Source organism: Xenia sp. Carnegie-2017, unplaced genomic scaffold (genome assembly GCF_021976095.1).
Source record: "Xenia sp. Carnegie-2017 unplaced genomic scaffold, XeniaSp_v1 HiC_scaffold_13, whole genome shotgun sequence".
Classification (NCBI taxonomy): domain Eukaryota; kingdom Metazoa; phylum Cnidaria; class Anthozoa; order Malacalcyonacea; family Xeniidae; genus Xenia; species Xenia sp. Carnegie-2017.
In genome coordinates this window covers 8,368,067-8,387,541 of record NW_025813436.1, presented here as the reverse complement: position 1 = coordinate 8,387,541, position 19,475 = coordinate 8,368,067, and the positions used below count along the sequence as shown (strand labels likewise).

The window sequence follows — 19,475 nt, the reverse complement described above, 5'->3', positions numbered from 1 at the left end:
CCTTTTATCTTAATGTTTTGGAGTTTTAGCGCCCAAAATTCTTTTTTCATAGAAAAGCACCTGTCGTACTTTTCAAAAGCGTTTATACAATCGAGAAATCTTGTTCATTAACTTTAACATAACGTCGCTCAGTGGATCATTACACTGTGGCAGCCGTGACGTAGCGTAGGTGGGGGGTGCTGTGGGGCCAGGCTTATCCTTGCAAATTTATTGAGTCCCGGAAAATATTATATATTTATTTACATTACAATGTTTATATTACAGTCATGGCCACCCTTGAGAGAAAATCTTGACTACACTATTGGTGTGTCACTTTCACTTTTCACTTTTTTTCCCTAAGTGTCAGATGATTCAGAAATTTGCCAACCGTGGAATATGAATAATTAACTTCAGGCGCATGTTGCTAGCAGTGAGGCAGTATAGTTTATCTACTGTGGTATCTTATGTAATTCATGGTAGATTTGAGTTGTCTAAAGAAGTCCTTTCATCCTCCACAAATAATTCTTCTTCATCATTTCTATCAGTTCGATACTGCTCATAAACATTGATGCTAAAATGATTTCCTAGAAAAAAAATTATCATGTTGCATCTAGAAGTGTTAGACAGAACAATATAAATGGTACCAAATAATAATTAATAGACACCATCATCCTCTCATTGAGTACCATTTTATCAATGAAGTTTTTAGGTCTGTTGTACTTCTTACAAGACACAAATATTCAAAATTTACTATCTTCAAATAGCAAACCTTTTCCCATAAAATGATCTGCAATTCTTGCTTTGCATAACATAAGATTATTAACACCTTCATGACATTGTGTGTTTGTTGTCATTCTAAAGTGATATTCTGGCCACCAACTTTCACGTTCAGACCAACACAACTTTAATGTTTCCTTCACTTTTGACTCTGTCGTCTGCTTACATCCATTGTAAATAAAAAAATGAAGTAAAGTCCAGCTTTCCTCACAAAACATGTTAACTGAATGGTCAAGCTTCTCAAAGATAGTCTTTACTGCACTTGCAGTGTCTCCTGTGAAAGGCAAAAATGTCATCTGATTAAATAGTAATGATGGTTTATCAAATATAAAATACAACATTTTCAATAATGTAAGGTATATCAAAAATGAAAGTGTTAGATTATCATCACATTTCTTACCAAGTTCAATTTTATATTCCACAAAATCTTTGATCAATTCGCTAGATGGGTCAATCTTGATCAAATCTTCTAATAAATTTGCCTTTTCTTCCAAACTTGCAGAGTGGTTTTTCATGTAATGGTAAAGATACCTTTAAAAAGAGATATCTTTGTTACTTTCAGCAATTAATAGAATATTTCAAGTTCTCAGTCTTAAAAAGGAAGAACATACAGAGAAGAGAGTGCAATATATTTAAACAAATTTGGCTGCCTGTTTTGCACCTTTTGTTACTACCTGTGCGAATTTGGGTTGGTTGGATTATTGTTTTTGTAATCACATAGAAATCGACGAACTAAGCCCTCTTCTTCCTGGCATTTTAACAACTCAAGGTATGTAGGAACAAACTGATCCCAAACCCCAGGGTTTGAGAAGACATCTTGAAAAAGTACCATTGATTGTTTCCATGAAAAATTTAAATTTCTTTGTGACTGTGTTGTTTGTGATAACCAATTGTCTTGCTCTTCATCAGAATCGTACATATCTAAATAAAAAACATAAAAATAAAATCAAACAAAATGTTTAGCAACATTTAGACAATAAAGCAAGCCAGGAAATGATAGCTGAGGCAGTATATTTACTCTAATTGGGGACTTCATCATTGCTTTTCAACTAATATAAATGGAGGGCAAACACTAATGCCTTCACCATACAACCATGTGGAACATGGCAGGTTAGTAACCAGTTTTCAATTCTTATGGAGATCAGTTTGGAATAAAAAGACATACCTTGCAACTTTGTTGAGTTTACTGAGTTTTTTTCATTTACAAGATATTCAAAGAGACCAATGTAGGCTTTATGCAAAAGACTTTCCCTGAACTTAGGTTTATTTGCTTTAGACTTCAGTAATTCCAGAGCCTCAAGAACATCATGCTGTTGTACGACAAGATACAAGGCAAAGTTTAGTAGTATCTCAACTTGATGGTCACCACAAGCAAGAAACATATCTTTGTAGAATTTCACAACAAGCAAGTGATTGTTTGGTAATGTCTTCAAGATTTCCAATCCAGCCTGAGGTTGAAAATGATAACTTATTGTACCTACTAAATTGCATTATTTAATTGTCATGTGTCATCAGCTAATTGCTTTAGACTTTTAGCTTTGAATTATGAAGTAAGTCAACATCATCCAAAATTTTGTTGATTGCATCATGAACAGTATCAGTGGCATGGCATATTCGACAATTAAGTAAGAAGGCACATGTTCTGCCATTCGAAGTTCCTTTGAAATCAAATGTTTTCAATGTATAAAAACATGTGTCTATTAATTTAGCCTCTCTCCCCCTCAAGTTAACATGTTCACTATGCCGCTGGGCTAGCTTACTGGATTATGCTAAAGAAGTTGTTTAGACAGTGGTGACAAGAGGGTGGAAACAGAGGTGTTGAATGTCGATGAAATCAAAACTTGGAGTGCTCAGAAACATACCAAGGCAAATAGTTCAATCACTTTTTCACAACAGCCACTCATGCCAACCATGGCTGCAATTGCTTGGTTAAACTTGCGAGTCAAAAGACCATCACGAAGAATATGGCTCAGAAGGTAGAGATTGTGTGAATTCATACGTTTTTTTGATGTCTTGCCCTCTAAAAAGTCCAAAAGAAAACCACTGCCAGAGATATTGAATGATATTTTAAACTTGAAATACTTGAGAAAAGTTTAAAAATTCATACTTGGTTGTATGTGTTCAGTGAAAGGACGCCAAACAGTCTGAAAACCCGAGGCCCCATTGAAACATCTTGCCTCGAATCGATGATGTCTTCTCTTATGCATCTTCCAAACTCAGACGGATCACTGTCTGTAAAGTCGCCTTCGTTACAGGATTTAAATTTTGAACACCATGAATGTCAATGAGTTTCACTCAATAGTCAATAGTCAACATGCCATCGGTCCTACCAATGGTCCTAGGGAATGGAAAGGGCCCGGGTGTCGAGAAAGAATGCTCGCAATGAAATCGTGTTTGTTAGTCATAAGAAGAAAAAACACTTGTTTATGTTATACAACTAGTGACTTTTTGTTACTATGGTAGCATGATTTTCTCTCTGGGTATTCAATACTTGGGCAGGAGATTACCAAAATACACTTCAAAAATTGTTGGTTATCTTCAGAAGATCCATTCATGTGGGATACATCCACTTTAGATCACTTGTACATGGAGCTACTGGTTTATCATTATGTTTAAAGCAATATCAGGGAATTCTTATAAGCCAAATAAAAAACAACTGTCTGTACTTAATCTGTAACTAGTCTATTTGCTTTTGATGAAAACAGAAAACTTTTTTTCTTTTAAAGTATCTTCATTTCAAACATATTGAAGAAGAAACCCATATTACATGATTGCCATTCACTCAGCTTGGATCGAAATATGGAATAAATTATTTCATACTTTACCCAATCAGATCAGAGATCGAAAAAATCTAACCAATAACAATGCAAAAAACTGATCGAAATCAGCCAATGAGATCAGGCCACCAAATGATCTTAAATCACGTCAATCACTTTTCACAGTTTTTACACTGTAGATGCCCCAAGACTCGACAGTGGAAGGTAAGTTTTTCAAAATTTTTATTATATATTTAAAAGCGTGCTTCAAATGTCGATAAATTCGATAACGAAAGCCTAGTTTTATGTATAGTTACGTGTTGTTTTACTTCTAAATCTTTTCTTCGGCTACTTTCTGCAATTCGCCGTTCAACTGCGTGTCTTTGTCAGTGTGTTTGCTTCGCACGAGGACCTTGTCAGTATAAAAACGACCAGTTTATGCGTTTACATGTCTTTCTTTCGATTATACATTAGTGTGAGTGGTCTACTGCTAGTGTTTGGAATGTTTCGAGGTGAAACTCTGTTTAGTATGTTCGCTTTTAACATGTATTTGTGAAGCAACAAACGAGCTCGACCGACGTCTTTCTCATTTCAACGCAAAAATATGAACACATTCTAAGAGAAACGTTATAGCAATACAAAATGAGAGATAACTAGGGTATTTCTTACTTCTTGGGTTGATTTTCTTTGGTAAAAAGTGTTTTTTGAGCGAAAATTTTGAAGATATTTGAAAAATAAGAAAATGTTGGTTCATGTTGGACGTTGGACTTCAATCAAATTGGCGCCTTTTTTTGTTCCGCGTGAAAGTGAAGAGAACTGGGCACAAATTTTGCAAAACTAAAATTAACTCATCGACTTCATAATAAAAAACAAATTTTTGACCGAAAACACCGAAAAGTAGAGTGGAATACAGGCAAAAACTTTCACTTTGTGCCAATAGATTAGTTAAAACGTATAAGCCTTGAAGATGCTGACGGTTAATCAAACCAAAGAAAGATCATAATGTTAGGTACTCGACTAGAGTACAATTCCGAAAAGTTATCATTAAAAGTTATTGAATTTTTTTAGAGCATTTTTGTCAAAAAATGTGTTATAAATTCTCTAGGAAAAGATGCTAATTTTTCGTTGAAATTTGACAGTGAGATATCATGAAGAATGCAACCAAAGTCGTGTTCTAAAGTTCAAAGTTAAAACAAAGATAAAAGGAGTTGTTATGAAAAGAACTAGGTAGGAAACTGAAAATGACATGTAGTTCATCGACAGGCTAATTTGATTTAGAGCTATTTATTTCATGTTATTGTGCGCAACGAAAATGTTTTTGAAAATTTTTATCATAATATTGTGTAACGTGAAATGGGTAAAAACACAAAAACTGATCATTTTTATTTTGAATTATTAGAATACTCAAATGAAACAATCAGACTGAGAGTATTTTTAGTGATTTGCTTGTGCACACGTTTAAAAATGCTCTGTTAACATATTTTTATTTTACAATCATTGTCTTTATATTTTTGCTGCAAATACATGAGTGCTAGTTTAAAACAAAGAGCAGCTTTATAAGTTTAGGATAAGAATGATTGGACAACAAGTCAAAACTATAGTGAATAGTCTATTGATGAAATGGCACATAAAATAATAAAAAAAGTCTTTAAGACTTCATTCTTTTGAAATATATAAAATATCAAAAGAACTACTCATTGGAAGAAATCTACTCATGAAAAAAAATAAGCGGAAGCTTGAGATTTTCATTTGCTTTCTATTTTGATAAAATAAGTAAGTTAAAACAATCATTGTGAACGATTTATCAAAAATCGACGTTTAACGACATATAAAGAAGTCTATAAAATATCAAAAGAAATGTTCTTTGGAAGAAGTCTTTTTATGAAAGAAAACTAGTTAAATATTGCGTCGATAAAAAAATGTTATGGATTTTAGGGTAAGGATTATTAGGTAATAAGTAAAAATGGTGTTGTGATCGATCAATATCAAATCGACGCTGAAGATCAAATAAAGAAGTCTATACGACTTCCTGTTGAAAATTTCAAAAAGAAAACTTCTTTGTAAGAAATCTATTCATGAAACGTGTAAATGTTATACTTGTCTATACATCTGCAACTCAAAGTCTTCATTCGCCAACCACTCCCTTATTAGATAGATAAGTACGTAAAAAGTATTGTGTAAATATGATTGTGAGACAAAATTTCAAGAACTAATATAAAATGTTTGCAAGACCTTAACAACAACGAAAGTCGCAGAAGAGGTGCAAGACCTTAAGAACAACGAAAGTCGCAGAATACTTCATCGATTCTTGCTTCTTGCATACGCAGCGTCTTTCATTGTTGAGGTACTTCATCAATTCTTGCTTCTTGCATACGCAGCGTCTTTCATTGTTGAGGTACTTCATCGATTCTTGCATACGCAGCGTCTTTCATTGTTGAGGTACTTCATCGATTCTTGCTTCTTGCATACGCAGCTTCTTCCATTGTTGAGGTACTTCATCGATTCTTGCTTCTTGCATACGCAGCTCTTTCATTGTTGAGGTACTTCATCGATTCTTGCTTCTTGCATACGCAGCGTCTTTCATTGTTGAGGTACTTCATCGATTCTTGCTTCTTGCATACGCAGCGTCTTTCAGTTATCGTTCATTGAGGTTGCTTCTTTGCGCTCTGGTTGAGGTACTTTCGCTTCTTGCGCATACGCAGCGTCTTTCATTGTTGAGGTACTTCATCAATTCTTGCTTCTTGCATACGCAGCGTCTTTCATTGTTGAGGTACTTCATCGATTTTTGCTTCTTGCATGCGCAGCGTCTTCTAGCTGTTGTTGAGGTATTTCATTGATTGCTGCAAGTGCAGTCTCTTCCTTTGCAATGCAACGATAACCGATTCCTAAGAGATTAGCAATTTCGAGTTCTTTAGATACTCTTGTCAAGTGTGGCATTTTTTGCGTGTGTCATGAATGAGAAGAATGTTAGAAAGATCAAATATAAAACTAATATGAAAAAAAACAACAAAAAGACGAGGAATTCAAAAGAAAGTTGGCTGCCATGTTTCGAAGAGAAAATTATTATAAAATGGTCAAAGACAAAAGATGACAAAGCATCCTTGCGCCGGACAAAAAATAAGATGAAATGTTTAAGAGAAAAATGACAAGGCAATGTTTTGATAAAAAAGAAGATGAAATAATGTAAGAAAAAAATGACAGAAATCTTTTGAAGAAAAATATGATGAAGAGATGCGAGACAAAAGATGACAAAGTAACTTTGTGAAGAAAAATAAGATGAAATGGTAAAGTACAAAGATTTCATCAATTGTATAACAAAATATGTAAATACATTTTCTGACACTTTGACTCATGTATGACTTTTGAAGACTTCTTGTTGCAGGTGTATTTTTTTTTGATATTTTGCTTTCTGTTTATGGGTTGCATTTTCAACCGTGGAATGACATGACTTAATTTTCTCGTATAACTTACCTTAACTCAATTAGCTATTGACCAACTGAATTCAGACAAAGATATAAATAGCCTAGTCATTGCCGAAAGTTTTATGTTTCGTTATTTTTGACTTGTACATGATTTTCGACCAATTGTGCATAAGTAAATCATTAGAAATGCTGCAGTTAGCGCAAAGATGAAGGATGGACATAAGGTAAGATTAAAAATAGATTATGCGCGGACATTAACATTAAAACTTATTTAATATTGTGCTACCTGAATTTCAGCAATTTGCATGTAATTGTCACAAGTTATAGTGCTTTGTCCAAATGTGGTTCGCCATGATGTTGCACGAGGGAATTATTAATGAGATAATGGTGATGACATTGTGTAGAATAAATATGTTTTGCTAAGTGGTTATTGATACGTTTAAACGTTTTGCTTAGCAAATAAGTGGATAGATGTAGTAATGTTTTACTAATTTTTTAATTTCAGAAATTCTCATTTAAAAACTAAGCCTCTTTCACTTTGCTAAACGTTTAGGAGAGGCATTGGTTGCCTATGTTGACTGATCTACAGGTATTCAATTTTTCCAATAAATCTCTTGTGCTTGATTATTGCTTGCAGTTTCTGTAAAGCTGATCACGTGATGAGAAGACAAAATGTCTTGAATAGACTTGATTCAATTTTAACTTTTGATATTTTATAAAACAATTGTTCTTGGTGGTGTTTCATATTGAAATTTACAAACTTTTCAGGTTAATTGATATAAAATCACAAAGAATTTTTTGCAAAAGCAGTCGAAGATATTAATAAAACTTGCTAAAAACTTTTTGACTGATAAAAACATTTTTTTTCTGTTTGAAAGACTTTCGTGCTGAAATTTTCTGAACCTCACCGTTTTGCAGTGAATGAATGATAGAATTTTGGTGTATTAGACCCGTCAATTACATCATTCTTATTGTAGATGTTATATTCTTGTTGTCGTGGATCTTATCAAACTAATCTTGGGTTGAGGATTACGTTAACTTTGGAATGAAGATGAGATCAACACTGACAGGAAAATAACTAAACATTATTGGAATATGTTTCGTTCCATTTCCATAACAAATAAGCACCTTATTCGTCACTGCTGGAGGTTTTGAAGAAGCAGTTGGTTGCTGATGAGGATCAATCTATAGGTAATTTATGGAATCTATTTGTATTGACCAATCTTTACAGTTGCTTTTTGACTACATTACGAGAAGATAATGTCGTATAAATTGGAATTTGCTCCGCGAAAAGCAACTAATATTTATTACCATAGTTACCCAACAAATAACTTCACGTTAAAATAGAGTGGAGATTGGAATGTAATTTCTTGATATCGTTTGGACTTGAAAGAACTTGTTTACATTGTATGGTACGAAGTTACACAGAATTTAAGTTTTTACAGTAAAATTCATATTATTTTGGAATTTGGTCATAAGCTCTCTGCATATCATTGAAAACTGTTGTTTCACGTTTTTTGTGCATAACAGTATTTTCCCTAAATTTTACTGAATTTCGTCTCAGCTATATTGAACCTTTCGTTTTGTTTTGTAGTGAAAAAACAGTACAATGGTGGCGCATAATGAATCCTACATACTACATGATGTTTTTCGTGGATTTACTTATCTAATCGTTTATCACAATCATAGTCATCGTATAGAAACTCACGGTTGTTGAGAATTTACTTCATGGTCGTCATGGATTTATATCATCGTCATGGATCAACATCATCGTTGTTGTGGATGTCAAATTAACCTTGAATTAATCAATTGAGGCTTACGTTACTCTACAAAACAGGACTAAAGACGATGTTTCAAGTTTGTGTGCTTTAGTTAAAATCCTGGTGATCAGCACTAACAGGAAGATGATTGAACATTGGCTGAGTTATTAACAAAGTTGGTTGTGTTCTTTTGATTCCTGTTGCTGCTTTTTTTCCCAATTTTGTGCACGATACAGTGCTTAATGCTTTTTGCGGTCACAACGTTTGCCTTCAAATGATAATACATCTTATATTGCCAAAAGCTTTTATTTGACAATCGTACAGTGTAAGATTATCACCGAGCAAGATAAAACAAGAAAAGCGCTATATCTGTCTGATGTCGGTTAGCGTAAGATCTTGCTGAATGGCGTTCTTTGATCACCAGGATACACGATCCTAGGTTCAAGGAAATAAGCATGGGTTTCTTTGAATTTTTGGTCGTGTTTATTAGTTCTTGTACAGTATTTATGTATTTTCCTTAGCTAAACATTAAAAATCTAAATGCATGAATTAAAGCAAGCGCAACGTTTGCAAATTACGGTCCAAAAAATGGCGAACCCGAATTACAGATTGCACGTTAGAAAGCAAGGAAATTTCGATCTGAAACATCGCGCAATCCGGCATGCAAGCTGCATAGCACAGTTAAATTTATCTAAAATCATAAACGCCTGAAAATGGTCTTGCTTGATGATGCTCAATTAACAGTTTTTCTGTTTTTCTCGAATTGTTTGAATTTTGAACCATACAAAACTTGAAATGTTCATCAAATACTTTACAACGAAAAAAAACAAGTTAACATGTTTAAAAAAAATTTTTTGAAAAAAATGAGCGATTTGCATCATCAAGAAGAATATGTAACCAAAAATCTGTCTATTGGTCTAATGAACAGCGAAACAGAATAGGTGCATGAAGCCCGGCATTGCTTTTGCTAAATAGTTGCCAAAATCAATGTTATGACAGTGGCATGTCCAAGTTAAATAACTCGCTGTTATTCAACTTGAAGAAAAAGTCAGAGCAGGAAGATAGTTTAATTATTCATGATGTATTGGGTTGGGTCGTCTCTCTTCGTCTATTTTATTCATGGAAGATGATTTGATAGCCGAGACAAACTAATCCGATACATTAAATGTAGTTCCAGGCAGGAATAATCTTAAACGGTGCCATGATGGCACCTAGGTGATCGAGTGTTGGACACAAGAAGGATTGGTTGGCACGCCGTTTGGTAAAGTATAAGGGCCCAGGGTGGCGGTTCCCTATCTATTAGGTTCCCTTTCGGCTCGGGTACTAACGTTGGTTTGCAGGTGCTTCATTGTTCAAAGGTATGTTTTAATCAGTTTTGTGCAGCATAGTTCGTAGGTAGATATTCAAAATGTTAAATCGGTTATTTCATGCCACTGATCAAAAGGGTTAGCTAAGGATGCGCATATGCAAAAAGAATGGAGCTGCTGAAAGCGGCATAAAAATGGCGTACATGGAGGTTTATATTTTTAGTTATATTTTAAGGATGCATATTTCCTAAGTCACCTGTTTTATCAACCTTGTAAAGATAAAGACAGTCTAAAAAATTTTGTAAATATAATTAAGGCCTTAAAAATGTAAACATTCTTTTTTTGTAAAGATAACTAGTAAAAATAGATAAGGTGATTCCAAGTAATGTGCATCCCCGACTTGCTTTCGTAGCTTGTTTGATCTCCGAGGGTTTTCCTCCAGCGATACGCCGGTTTCCCTCATCTTTAGAAAATCACTCTAAAGAATAACAAAAAAGGGTGGCCATGTCTGGGACCTGCAGTAGGGATTGTATGATTATCGGGTTGGATTCCTGATCCACTCAAGAGAACAGGCGAAAACATTCTTAGATTTTCTGTTCGTTGCCGTTTAAATGCACTTCGAAAATTCTTATTTCTGGAATCAGATGCATCATTACCATAAGAACCAAAGAACAAATGCAGTTTTTTCACTGACTTTGACACTAAATATTAGTGATCAATTTCTTTTTTATGTATGTATTTATATTGAAAGTACGTTACAGCTCGAAAAATAAACTATGAGGAAAGATGGACATAATTTGTCACAGTTCAACTGATATTGATGACAAACGCCTAATTTCTTATTTCAGAACTGCTTGTATTTCTAGTTACATATTTGTAATTTGTATCAACTTGGCTGAAATTTACTTCACAGAAGCTTTTCAATTCTGCAATTGTAAGCAACTTAGCAAGAAGGATGTTCAAAAATTGTATCCTGCCTGTCCTGTACTCCTGTACGAAGAAATCGTTATTTAAGTAGGTGACAAGAAAATACCTAAAAAAAATGCCAGCCAATGACCGAGCACTGTGACCCCCCGCTGTGGCTGTGACGTCCAGGAACGACTTTGACATTAAAATCTTGTGACTATCACGTGAGTTACACGTCGCAAAGTGACAAGGAAATTAAACTTTCAATCCTCAGAATTATTCAAGATTCTCGTGACTTTAATATTTTTCTCGTGAAATTATGACCTTCGTTTCTCATCGATACGCGACATACTTTTTTATTTACCATTTACTAACAGGTAAATTTATGCTTATGATGTTTTTTCTTTGTTTGTTCGTATTTAGGAAGATCGCAAATCAAATGTAAGGTAATACTCATTTTTGTTGCTGCTCAGTGGTCAACATAAACAGACCATTACCAAGGATGATTAGGTCTAGAAGTTGCTTTATGTTGTTATGATTTGTTTAGTATTGACTTATAGGGTGCCAATTTACGTAATTTGAACTGTTCGAAACGAAAAATGTTGTTAAAATGTCAATTCAGCATTTACACATTCTCCACAAACATGTTGTAACTTTCGTCAGCGAAACAACTAACTTATTCGCACTTTAATATCTCAGGGAATGGCATTTTTGCTGTAATTGATGGAAATATGGCAGAAGTATTTCATTCTCCATTTTTCAGTCAAAACTCATCACCAAATCAAACCTTGTTGCCAAGTCAACATTCATCTTTTGCACAAAATGAAAAAAAAAGGTACCATGTATGGCATACTAGCTTTATGACAATGTGACCCCGTAAGTTTTTCTTTCCATACTCTCCATAACATATTTATATAACTTACCCTTTTTTACATGTTTGTAGATATAGATCGTCCAGGTTAGTATAGTCCTGAGAAGGACTGTTTTTGTTGTTGTTGACTGACGTTTCGACAACCTTAGCGGTAGTCATCTTCAGAGTCAAATGAGGAGTAAACGTCAGGTGTTAGCTGTATTTGTTTTCTGGTTACCTGACTAACCTGATGTTTACTCTTATTTGTCTCTGAAGATGACTACCGCTAAGGTTGTCAAAACGTCAGTCAACAACAACAAAAACAGTCCTTCTCAGGACTATACCAACCTGGACGATCGACATTTACAAACATGTAACGATACTCCCGGGTTCAAACCATTTACTTTATTACCCTTTTTTCGTAGAAAAACAGACATATATCTTGGCATGGATGAGGCATACTTAAACGTCACTTCTGTTGACCATAGTGCAATGAATGAAACCTATGAAGTATATGGTGTTTCTGATAATTGCTATAAGGTAATTGGGTTATATTTGATATTAAACAGAGTTGCTTAAAACTTTGTACCATTATTAGTGTTGTTATTATAATCACTTTAATTGAACAGCAACAAAAATGGTACAAATTCTTAATTGCATATTACCATAGTTCATATGCTTTAATAAACTGCATTTATGTTTGAATTTATTTTGGTTAGCCTTTTAAATTTTATCAATATGGATCAATTATAATTTTTCAAATGAATCACTGTTTATCAGCCTTTACTGCTTATTACAAACCTAAGCTATTCTAGTTTATTTGTTTTATGTACTTTTGGATTGATATAACAATGCTGTTGTTTGTTCAATGAATACATTTTCAGTGTCCTCTTCAAAAGCTCAAAATGATTTCAAACCAGAAGAAGGGAAAGGGGTTCATCATAGATACAAGATGGCCATTCAGGCTTCATGTACATGCTAGCAGCAACATCAATAAGAATTGCAGCATAACATTTCATTTTGGTGAATCAGGACATTATTTATTCGAGACTAAAGTTGATGTCAACAATTCACTTTGTTGTGCTATGGTTGTCATCAAGAAGCCAAAGAATAGCTTTATACGTAAGTATGTACAACTGATTTTAAAACTTGTATTGTCAGGAAATCAGAGAAAAACAGGAAGTTGTGTGTGCTGACATATATCAGGCTAATGAAAGGATGCCTGGTTGGTAAAGGCAAAAATAGTGGAAACTACACTGTTTCTTAATCACGAAGAATTATAATGTAATCAAACAACTTTGATGTTCATTACAACCAACTTTTACTTTTTTTAGCAATCTTTGTTGCTGCTGGTATTATGCTTGGTATTATGGCATTTGCCTTGCTTGCCAATTGGATACGAAGGTGATTGATTTTTTTTATTTTTGTTGAACTGCTACCTATTACTAAGCCCTTATTAACCAAGGGCTCAAGGTCTTTATCAATAAATATTGAACCAAGGTGTTTTTGTACAGACATAGCCCTGTGCATTCCCTTTTTGCAATATTAGTTTTAGTTTGAGAGAGGATCAAAACAAGACAAGAACTGGTTCAACACGCTCATTTATTTGGTCAACATAGGGTTCACAACCTATAACAAAATTGTTGATTCTTTGAACAATATGTAGCTTCAACCTGGTACACAAACTACAAGACTGCAGTCAAAACCCTTGCATATGAGTTAATTGCCCCATGTATATGTAACATATTTACATGTATAATGATTTATATTATTATATTTGCAGGATGTATCTTAAGAGTTTTCATGGCGTTCCTTATTCAAATTTAAATTTATCCTCTGTGAGACTTATATAGCATTTGATTTAATACATTTTCTATTTCATATGATTGATTTAGAATTAATTTTTGTTTCATTTTTAAAGTTCATTTTTAAAGATCTTGGTCGAGAAAGTCAAACACAAAGTGATGTCATAACTCATGTAAGTTTTGAAACATTCGTGTGCAATGTATTGTAGTCTACATATGTATAGATGTTTTTTTTTGAACACCATTGCCTTCACTTGCTCATTTATCACTATCTGTATATTGACACACGTTTATATTTTAGCAGTGTAAAGACTGTTCTCATTCTCTGTTGTTCATTCATCACTACCTACACTGACACACGTTATCTTAGTTTATATTTTAGGTAGTGTAAATACTGTTCTCATTCTCTGTTGTTCATTCATCACTACCTACACTGACACACGTTATCTTAGTTTATATTTTAGGTAGTGTAAAGACTGCTCTCATTCTCTGTTGTTCATTCATCACTACCTACACTGACACACGTTATCTGAGTTTATATTTTAGATAGTCTAAAGACTGTTCTCATTCTCTGTTGTTCATTCATCACTACCTACACTGACACACGTTATCTTATCTTATATTTTATTGTTTATTTATCAACTTGCAAATATCGTTTTATTCTTATGTAATATAGCCCACAAAAAAACGATTAAAATCCTTAGATACATTTCGAGGGTAAGTGTAAACCTTAATAGACTGCCTTTTTACGTCATGTTTTTGCCATGTACAGTGAAATAATTGTTCAATCTAAACAAAATATCTGTTATATAAGTACATTTTTTATCGAATGTCTTTTCCTCTTTTTTAGTTTATCACTGACCATCATGGTGTTTGTAAATTTTGGTGGTGGAGGTTATTGGTTTTTTCAACATTCAATATGGAATGGTGAGCACGTAGTTACAGTGAGGGTCGATTTGCCCTTCCAAGTCAAACTTCTGATTGTTGATGACGTCATGCTTTTATTTTTGTCTACAGGTCTTACTGTCGCTGACCTCGTTTTTCCCTGGTGAGTAGCGCGGGCACTCTAGTAGAAGCTTAAACTATGTATTTGTATTGATTACGATTAAAGATTAAGCATTAATTTTATATTTATACATCGTTATTATTTAGGTTTATATTCATAATGGGTGTTTCGCTGGCCGTCTCATTTAGCAGCTTACGACAAAAGAATATCCCAAAATCTCGTATATTTATTAAAATCGTTCGACGTTCATTAATTCTGTTTGCTCTTGGTCTGTTAATGAATAAAGGTACTATGAATAACACTATTGCATAAACGTAATTTGAACTACATAATCGTTTTCTCACATGGATCTTAAGTTTGAAAATCTCGAATAAAAATCCTGTTGACCATGCCTACATCAATGCAATTTCGACCCGCATACTCACGACCTTGTGAACCACTTTTATCATAGGTAGCACTTTAGTTTGAAAAGTTTTAAAATATTATTGTGATCAACATTACAGATTTAAAATTGAATTTTAATGAAATATAGACACGTGGTGTAAAATGAACTTAAGAAGTGTGAAGTATTGAACTGCTTAGTATTTGTTACGTAAGAGCGGGGGTGTAAAGTATATCATTAACTTTGAGCTGGTTTGGTACTCCTCTATTTCTCTGTTTTATTATGATTGAAGTTAGCGTTTTATGTTAGGCACTGACCTGAGCTCATTTCGTATTCCTGGAGTGCTACAAAGATTTGCTATCTCGTACTTCGTCGTTGCATCATCGGAGTTATGGTTACATTATCCAATTGACGACTCATACTCGGTGTGTTATGATAATGAAATTTATTGCAATGCTGGAAATTCTTTTGTTTTTCATAGATATGGGGAAAAACTACCAAAGAAATGCTAGACATTAAAAACTAATCGTGCATTTTCTATGATATAGTTTGACTGTTTTTAGACCGCTTGGTGGTTTATGCTTCGAGAAATTGTTGAGTTGTGGATTCAGTGGATTCTAATGATTTGTATAATAACATTGTACTGCGTTTTAACATATCTTGTTAACGTTCCTAACTGTCCAAGGTATTGTAACAAAATTTCTTTTCAGATCTTATAGAGATGCAAATTAATGTTTCGAACTTCACTGTTGGTTCTAGTTCGTTCTGTGCAGTGAGATTTTGATTTTTCGATGAACCTAGGGGATATGTGGGACCTGGAGGGATCGGTGAAGGATATCCTACCTATGAGAACTGTACTGGTGGAATGGCTGGGTACATTGATAGATCATTTTTTGGAAAGAGTCATATTTATCAACATCCAACGTCTATGGTTAGTTGGCTTATTGTGTCTCCTCTGTTGTTTGTTCTACACTGTTTATTGTCTTTGTTCCATTTCTAATGTAGAAATTATACTTAAACACAATTCCTTACGACCCCGAGGGAGCATTGGGCTCACTGACCTCTATATTTTTAACATTCTTGGGTCTACAAGCTGGAAAAATCCTGTTAAACTATACCGAACATTTTGAACGAGAGCGAAGACTTATTTCATATGGTCTTATTTTGGTATGTATTGCCATATACTGTTGGCCAGTATACGTTTGGGGGTTAATGCAATTTATGTTCGTTGTGATGTAATGTAGTTAGTCAGTGCATCAAAGGTTTTTAGGCTGTTTTATTTGTCCTGTTTTATCCTTTAGCTATTTGCCAAGGTCACGAAGATTTTTAAAAATTTTGTAACATGTGAATGTTGGTTTTGTAGAAGAACATTTGCCATGACAGGCGCTTTAGTGTCTACACATACGTACATCAAAAGTAAAATGGAGATTTGAATTGTGAAGGATGTGGACTAATTACAAATATTCAAAATTGTTTAAGATTGACTTATATTTCACTTGAAAAAGGCTGCTGCTGTTTGAAAGTTTTCACTAACCTTAGGCCTTAGTTAATAGTTATCTTTGGACAATAGATAATTTGTGTGTATATTTCTTCTTTGATGATTGCTGAATATCTTATTTTCATTGTAGCATTTCAAAATTCTCATAAGAAATGTAAAATTTGTGACATAAGGGTTTCATAGTGGGGCTCATTTCAGACAATACTAGTTACAAGTAATTGGGCTTATTAATAGTCATCCTTAAAAAAACTTAATAGCCTTAAACTCATATTTTTATTTTGACATTTAATGATACAATTAAGAGAAATGATTTGCCTTGAAGACCATATATGCCTTACGCATGATACAAGAAACAGTCAATGAAAGAGTTACGTGGTGAAATTTTGCAGTACCTTAGATATTATAGATCATTTAATCAGAAGAACTCTTGTAAACGAAAGAAGGCAAAAGGCAGTTTTTTTTTAAACTCTGCATTATCCTCAGAACCACAGTACTGTGCCATAAATTTATCTATTTTTGGGTAATAAATTACATAAAAACTATAAGTTGGACGTGGTTCTCATTGGCAAGGTTATATTGTAACACAAAGTTTGTGTTTTTAAAAGCCACTCGTTGAAAGTAATGTTTCATGTTTCTTTTCAAGGGATTCATTGCTATTGGTTTATGTGGTGCATCTAAAAACGACGGTCTTATTCCGATTAACAAAAATTTATGGTAGGAATTGTTTAATTCTTCGTATTAAATTATGAGTGTTGTAGAGGGATGAGCCATCTTGTGGAAGGGGTGACCCCCTTTGTGAAAGAATTATTCAAAAACCTGTTGTGAACGATTCGACCAATTTTTAGAAAGTGTTTTTAATATTGTCATTTTCAAATACATGGATGTTTTCTTATGAAAAAGTTTCCTCTCTCTCATTGAGAAAATAGATTCCATACATATCCCCATCTTCCCTTAAAATAATTTATGAATGAGCCTGAAAACTACATTGAATTTCATTGATAAATTGCAGGTCCTTGTCTTTTGTAATTGCTAACGGATCATCGGCGTTTATCTTGTTGACTATCTGTTATGTTCTTATTGACGATAGAAAGATATGGCATGGTTCACCATTTGTATTTCCAGGTAGGAAAACAGGCCAACGGGGCAAACTGCCATTAGACTGACTATGTTTATAAACCCTAGACTCGAGTTTTATGTGTTACATTTTTTTCTTTTAGGGATGAATTCAATCTTGGTTTATTGTGGTCACGAAATTCTCACGTTTTATTTTCCTTTTAATTGGGAGTTGGATAAACCAACTCACAGCAAGAAGCTTGCTATGAACTTGTGGGGTGCTAGTTGTTGGGTGATTATTGCTTACTACTTATATAAAATTAACTTTTTTGTAAAAATTTAGTTATGTATTCACACTACGGTATAATTAACCTAGCTTAACCTTAGTTTATTGGGCTGGGAGCAGAAATACTCGTTGTGAAAAGAAAAACCATTGAACGTGTTTGTTTAAGCATTGCCGTAGATGTGCTTGAAACTACGTTCTTTCTCACACTAGATGCAATCATCTTTTTGTCTTGAACGACGTAAGTATTTTTGCTCGGGACTAACTTATAATTTAAACAGACGAAAAATTATTTTAATTTTTGGTGTTAAATTTTTTAAGCAAATAATCTGAATTTGTGTGCTCAAAACATTTGTTTATGTTTTTTGTTGATCAAAACTTTGCTTGTAATAACCACACCTTTAGTCACGATAGACATGATCATGACTCCACCAACTGTTGACTATACCCCTAGCCATGAAAGATATGATCATGAACTCACCATGCGACGACCATCACACTAGCAAACAGAGATTTGACTCAGTTACGATGTGACAACGACACCCTTAGCCATAAAAATATTGAACATCACCCAACCACCTGATAACTGCACTACCAACGAAAAGAGAGTTAATCATGAACTTGTCATGTGTTAATAACTCTACCAGCCTGTTGAATCAGTTGATCATAATCCCAGCCCCCAGCATAAGACGCAGTCCGCGATGGGGATGAATATTTTGAGTTTATACACAACTAGAAACTTCATATTTCCTTTTGAAATCTAAAGTTTTAGAATTTTAATGTAAAATTTTAATTCATCTCTAGTGTTATGCAAATTTCATGGTTTTAAACATAGACATCAACAACACACAGCTCTAATGAAACATTGAAAGCTGTCTGAGCAAGAAACTCTTAAAATGTTATTTAGCGTTGTTAAATATTTATTTACTTTTAATTATTATCGTAAAACATTTCTTTAGTTATCGGTTATTATTTTTGTACAACTAAATTTTTCTATTTTACACCATTTCAGATGGTTTAGAGCGAAGTTCAATTTAGACGATACAAATGTTATCTTTGTAGAAAGTATTATAAAAATTTAGGTAATCCTTTTTCCCCATGAAGCCCATGGGTGCTTTCGTTCATGATGAGAAAGTTCTATTGTATAAGGAGGCTCTTTCATCACGAGAGAGTTATGAGAAATTTACATTGTAAAACGTACCTAGTAAAAAACGTACAAACTTCCTTGGAGTTGGTTTGAATTATAAGTCAAAAAGGCAAAAGTTGTTTGATGTTTGAACCTTTGCAGTATGCTTGGATGTTCTAGTTGAGAAGACTTCTTGAAAAGAAAAAAGACAAATTTTGCCGGAAAACAAAAAATCCCGTTTACGGTCCATGCCTCTTGATACCCCGAGATAGTTTAGCACTAGAGCGTCGCATGTTATATAAGGGAACCAGATAATCCTTGTTTGCCATGAAGCCCATGGATGGTTTGCTCGTGATACACGAGAAACGATAAATGAGAGAGTTAAATCAGAAAGTTATAAACCAATAAAAATTGTATAATTTAAGGTTGTCTGAAATTACATGTGTCATAAAAAGGCACAGTTTCATAAGAATTTAATTGAAGCATTGCTTGGTTTATTTTATTTTAAAAAGATAAAATATGAAAGCAAAAAACCCCGTTTTCGGGCCATGCTTCCCGATACCTT

General features: G+C 33.8%; 2 protein-coding genes across 7 annotated transcripts; one reads left to right on the top strand and one right to left on the bottom strand.

The window, feature by feature from the left end:
- Positions 1-210: 210 nt before the first annotated feature.
- Positions 211-3,516, bottom strand: LOC124459542 (TATA box-binding protein-associated factor RNA polymerase I subunit A-like). 4 transcript variants are annotated; one of them, XM_047008996.1, is made up of 7 exons: positions 2,864-3,516; positions 2,619-2,776; positions 1,922-2,204; positions 1,431-1,677; positions 1,157-1,287; positions 806-1,030; positions 211-563 (listed from the first exon to the last, which is right to left on the bottom strand). In XM_047008996.1, exons 1-7 carry the CDS (start codon positions 2,961-2,963, stop codon positions 451-453), a joined length of 1,257 nt encoding a protein of 418 aa, XP_046864952.1. In that variant the 5' UTR covers positions 2,964-3,516; the 3' UTR covers positions 211-450. The 4 variants fall into 4 exon arrangements, with proteins under 4 accessions (XP_046864952.1, XP_046864953.1, XP_046864951.1 ...); XM_047008997.1 differs by having other exon boundaries at positions 749-1,030; positions 2,619-2,799; positions 2,864-3,513; XM_047008995.1 differs by having other exon boundaries at positions 749-1,030; positions 2,864-3,513.
- Positions 3,517-11,112: 7,596 nt separating this feature from the next.
- On the top strand, positions 11,113-18,133 carry LOC124456884 (heparan-alpha-glucosaminide N-acetyltransferase-like). Of its 3 annotated transcripts, XM_047007203.1 has the most exons (18): positions 11,113-11,284; positions 11,607-11,742; positions 12,183-12,297; positions 12,642-12,879; positions 13,092-13,161; positions 13,541-13,595; positions 13,679-13,735; positions 14,239-14,279; positions 14,413-14,489; positions 14,580-14,610; positions 14,715-14,854; positions 15,260-15,375; positions 15,514-15,635; positions 15,752-15,881; positions 15,956-16,117; positions 17,092-17,162; positions 17,458-17,570; positions 17,666-18,133. In XM_047007203.1, the coding sequence occupies exons 1-18, from the start codon at positions 11,227-11,229 to the stop codon at positions 17,842-17,844; spliced, it is 1,911 nt and encodes a 636-aa protein (XP_046863159.1). In that variant the 5' UTR covers positions 11,113-11,226; the 3' UTR covers positions 17,845-18,133. The 3 variants fall into 3 exon arrangements, with proteins under 3 accessions (XP_046863159.1, XP_046863152.1, XP_046863165.1); XM_047007196.1 differs by having other exon boundaries at positions 14,413-14,610; XM_047007209.1 differs by lacking the exon at positions 11,113-11,284 and having other exon boundaries at positions 11,666-11,741; positions 12,181-12,297; positions 14,413-14,610.
- The last annotated feature ends 1,342 nt before the right edge of the window (positions 18,134-19,475 follow it).

Excerpts from the sequence above, each read along its gene's own strand:
- LOC124459542 (XM_047008995.1), bottom strand. The coding sequence starts at position 2,963 with ATGCATAAGAGAAGACATCATCGATTCGAGGCAAGATGTTTCAATGGG. Across the intron at positions 2,205-2,618 it reads TGATTGAACTATTTGCCTTG|GCTGGATTGGAAATCTTGAA; the intron begins GTATGTTTCTGA and ends TTTCAACCTCAG. Across the intron at positions 1,678-1,921 it reads AAACTCAACAAAGTTGCAAG|ATATGTACGATTCTGATGAA; the intron begins GTATGTCTTTTT and ends TTTTTTATTTAG.
- LOC124456884 (XM_047007196.1), top strand. The coding sequence starts at position 11,227 with ATGACCTTCGTTTCTCATCGATACGCGACATACTTTTTTATTTACCAT. Across the intron at positions 13,596-13,678 it reads CAAATTTAAATTTATCCTCT|TTCATTTTTAAAGATCTTGG; the intron begins GTGAGACTTATA and ends TCATTTTTAAAG. Across the intron at positions 15,636-15,751 it reads AACGTTCCTAACTGTCCAAG|GGGATATGTGGGACCTGGAG; the intron begins GTATTGTAACAA and ends CGATGAACCTAG.